The 4,534-nt window shown below is 50.8% G+C and overlaps 1 protein-coding gene across 1 annotated transcript; it reads right to left on the bottom strand.

Annotated features, from left to right (window-relative positions):
• Window positions 1-482: 482 nt before the first annotated feature.
• LOC103212614 (olfactory receptor 13A1-like) lies at window positions 483-1,412 on the bottom strand. Its single transcript, XM_007958594.1, has one exon. It carries the CDS (start codon window positions 1,410-1,412, stop codon window positions 483-485), a length of 930 nt encoding a protein of 309 aa, XP_007956785.1.
• Between the last annotated feature and the right edge of the window lie 3,122 nt (window positions 1,413-4,534).

Genomic DNA, 4,534 nt, shown 5'->3' with positions numbered 1-4,534 from the left:
TGAGTGGAGGCCAGGTTACACATCTCTTATCCTCCCTGACACACCAGGTGAGGAAATTCAGAGATATGGTGAGAAACCATCACTTCTGAGGTGCTGACTCCACACCAAGGGGGTTGGGTCAGAGAACCAGGATCTGGGTGAGGATCTCCACAGTAAAATATTGAGAGAATCCCACGTCAGAACATACCAAGCAATGTGCTCAGAGGGCCTCATGCCCAAACCAGAACCTCCACCCTGAAAGATGTGACAGGGGTACAAACCCCCCCACACACATATAAAAGTTTACTAGTGGGTGCCAATCTCTCCCACTTCACTGCAGGCAGTTAAGGTTCAGCATTTGCTAAGGTTCCAGGTAGAAAGCTGGGCAGCCCCCATTGGGGAAGCTCCTTCTTTGTATATCTATCCCATTCATTAGCTTCTTGCTCTTCACCTCTTGCATCTAGAGCTAAAACCAGGAACATTCACCTGGTCACTCTCTTTCCTTACCAGGAGGAGAGAGTCAATTTCTGAAGTGCCGTTTTCACATCCTTATTCCGCAACGTGTAGATGAGCGGGTTCAGTGTGGGGCTGACTGCTATGTACAGCACAGCGACCACTTTGCCTGTATCCATGGAGGCGCCTGAGACTGGGAGGAAGTAGTTGTAGATAAGGGTGGAGTAATACAAGGTGACCACTAGGAGGTGGGAGGAGCAGGTAGAAAAGGCACGGCGCTTGCCTGCTGCTGAGCGGATGCGCAGGATGCTGGCCACAATGCAGCCGTAAGAGGCCAGGATGAGCCCAAAGTTGACCACGCCAAAGTAGACATCAGCCATGACGATCATGATGCTGTTGAGTGTTGTGGGGCTGCAGGACAGTGGGAGCAATGAGGGGACATCACATAGGAAGTGCTCAATGTGGTTGGGGCCACAGAAGGCCAGCTGTATCATGAGGCCCATTTGCACAGATGTGTTGAGCACACCAATTGCCCATACGGCCATGGCCAGGAGTGTACATAGCCGTCGGCTCATGATGGCACCATAGCGCAGTGGCCGGCAGATGGCCACATAGCGGTCAAAGGCCATGGCTGTGAGCAGCACCAGTTCAGCACCCAGGAACAAGGTCAGGAAGAAGAGCTGGGCCAGGCAGCTCCTGTAGGAGATGGTGCCCACCCCAACCATCAGGCTCTCCAGCAACTTGGGGAGAACGGTGGATGTGCAGGCAATGTCCAAAATGGCCAGGTTGGCGAGGAAGAAGTACATGGGAGTGTGCAGGGCTGGGCTCAGGCTGATAATTGTGAAGATGAGGCCATTTCCTGCAAGGGCCATGAGGTAGAAGAGGAGGAAAAGGGTTGAGAGCAAGCCCCGGACCTGGGGATCTTCTGAGAAGCTCTGCAAAAAGAACTCCACTACGGCCGTTTGGTTGCCTGCTTCCATGTGTGGAATCCTCTTGGGTCCTTGGGCAAAAATGAGTTATAAGATAGTGGGTGACATGGTCCTTGGCCATGACCCTGCTCAAACTCCACCAGGGATGCCTAGAAACTTTGCTCAGAGCACACAACTAAGGTATTAACATGTCCCTGCATCCTGGGGGCCAAAGCCAAACCAAACCCACCGGTATCGAGTCCATTCTGACTCATAATGACCTTTTAGGACAGGGTGGAACTGACCCATAGGATTTCCATGGCTCTAAATGTTCATGAAACCAGACTGCCTCATCTTTCTCTCTGGGAGTGGCTGGCAGTTTTGAACTGCTGACCTTTTGGTTAGCAGCCAAATGCTTTCATCACTTCACCACCACACCTCTCTTACCCTGGAGACAGTCAAGAAATGCTTTTCACACTGGACCCTCCCTAGTGGCCCCTCCTGACCCTAAAGATACCTCTCTCACACTCCTTCCCCCATTTGTGGCCAGGCCAGCAGTTCACAATAGGTCATACAATGAGTGCAGAATGAGTGTTTATTCACTTTAATTTAGAAAATGTCCTTCCTTATTTGGTGGCCCACTGGTCTTTACCTGCCTCTTGATGCCCAGGACTCCCCACTGACCAACTCAGGCACCAAGCCATGCTCTGGACTATGCATCCTAGGAGAAGAGCCTGGGATGCAGCCAGGACACTAAGAGTACTAGTTCCCTGGACAGACACAGGCTTGGGACAGGGAGGGGCAGTGGAGTGGGCTGCAGACTAACCTGCACAGGTGCTTTAGTCACAAACACGACTGTCTAGCCAGCTTCACATACTGCAGGTTGCTTACCAAGAAATGGCCAGCTCTCCCAAGGAGCAAAAGTGAAGGCCATCCCCATCCCCAGCTTGTATCAGGGCAGCAGAGCCCACTGGCAGTCACCTTGATCCAGCTTACAACCCCATCCCATTTCTCCTGGGCAAGTGAGAAGCCAGTTTCCTCAGCGAGCACCAGGCTGTGAAGGGCTGGGGACAGCAGAGATGGCCACATGCCAAGCCTCAGCACAGCTCCATGACCTCCCTACTGATGCAGGGACCCTAGAACCTCTGAGCCAGGCCTCTGGGAGCAGCTGAATCCACCAGCACTGAGTATCCCTTCCCTAGGGCCATTGCAATAACCAGTGGGGTTAGGAGAGTCCAAGGTCTTGCCCTGGATGCAGATGGAGTGAGGTGAGGGCTGCTCTAAGGCACAGTGCATGCATATGTACATGTTTTAAATGAAGCCTTGCCTCTTCACAGGTAATGCAGACAGGAGACTGCACATACTCAGGGACATAAGGGTAACCTTAGTGACCAGTTTGGTGGAGCTCAAGGGTAGGAAGGGTCTGGGTTTTCTGACCATGCTGACTGCTGGTTCATTAATGCCCTTGCCCTTGCCTTTGCCGCAGCAGTCCATCCACAGAACCAAGATTCAGGACTGGGCTCACCGTGGGGGCTCTGCCTCTGAGGGTTCCTGCCAGGCAAACCCCAGAGAACACACATGACTCCCACCTCCATCATCCACCAAAACCCTCCACTTGCAGTGACAATGCTCACACAACCTCCTGTGGTCTTTCCCCCCAACACTAAGGACCACTTCCCTGCTGATCCGCCTGGGGTCCTGCTGCTCCATGCCCCTGCCCCATTCCCTTTTCTCCCTGGGCTCTTGCACCAGATTCACAGAAATCTCGGTGGAGGGTCCCTGCTCAGCCAGCAACCTCCCACTCCCTTTAATGACTGGAATCTACTTGGAGCACTGCAGGTTTTCCCTCTTACCTGTCGATGAACCATGCAGATGGTCCAGATGGCAGCAGATGCAAGGCAGGCCAGGCACTTTACAGTTATAAACAAAAGACACAATCAAAACACTTTAGGGTTTTTTTTTTTTTTTCATTGCACAGAAAAATAGATAGGAGGAAAAGAAATCTGTCTTTCCAGAAACATCAGAAGCAAAATTAAGACAAATAGTCAAAAATGCCAGGGGTAGAAAGATAGACAGCTATCCAAGCAGTATCACTACAAAAGTACATTGCCCAGTTTTCCTTCTGAAGAGTAGCTGGTGGATTTGAACCACCTTCTGGTTAGCAGTCCGATGCCTTAGGCACTGCACCACCAGAGCTCCTATTAATACAATAGATCATCCTAATCCTTTTCTGTCTGAACATGATGCCACATTCATGGCAGCTGTGTAACATTTTACTCTGGTGGGGAAGGTGAGCTGTGTCCTGTGTCTAAATCCCCGTGTCTTGCTGCTGTGTGGCTCCTTTGTTAGCTGTAAGCCTTTAACTGGTGGCCATCCCCTCAGGTGGATGCTTCACTGGGGAGCTGCTAAGCTAGGCCCTTGAGAGCAATTACCCAACCTAGATGTAAGTGTCCCCACTGGGCTCAGTCTTGAGCTAGCTAACCTTAATGGACCAGGGGGTTTAATGGGCAGGTGGTTGGGGATGGGACTCCCATGTCTATCACTACCCACCACAGGGGAGGGGAGGACTTGTGTGCTTGATATGCCAGTTCGATGGCTTAGCAGGCAGAGCCCTGAGTGGAAATTCCTTGCCACCATGACTCAGACGAGAGCCTATGTACAACCTACCACTGTGGGAGAGATGGATTTTTCTTTAAACTGACTTTGATTTGTACAGCAGCTTTAGAGTGACAGAAAAGTCTGGAAGATGGGACAGAGATCTTCATATACCCCCTGCCAGAGTCCCCTGTTGTTAAGCCCTCATAGTAGGTTGGGAATTTACCATGACTAATGGAAATCTGGTGGGGTAGGGTTAGGGTCTTCAGATGCTAGCCAGAAGGTCAGTGATTCAAACCCATCAGTTGTTCCACAGGAGAAAGGTGAAGCAATCTGCTTCTCACATCCTTGGAAACCCTATAGTGCATTTCTACTCTGTCCTAAAAGGTTGCTTTGAGTCAGAATTAGCTCAATAGCAGTGGGTTTGGGTTTTTCTTGAATGAATCAATATTGATACATGACTTTTAACTGATGCTCACACTTTATTCAGATGTCTCCAATGTACATTTTCTGCTCACCCAGTGCCTAAGGCACTTGACTGCTAACCAGAAGGCTGGCAGTTCAAATCCACTAGCCACTCCTCAGAAGGAAGATTGGGC

Source organism: Orycteropus afer, unplaced genomic scaffold (genome assembly GCF_000298275.1).
Source record: "Orycteropus afer afer isolate SDZICR_OR568_19922 unplaced genomic scaffold, OryAfe1.0 scaffold01035, whole genome shotgun sequence".
NCBI lineage: Eukaryota > Metazoa > Chordata > Mammalia > Tubulidentata > Orycteropodidae > Orycteropus > Orycteropus afer.
The sequence above is the reverse complement of the archived record's forward strand: the minus strand, read 5'-3'. Positions and strand labels throughout refer to the sequence as shown.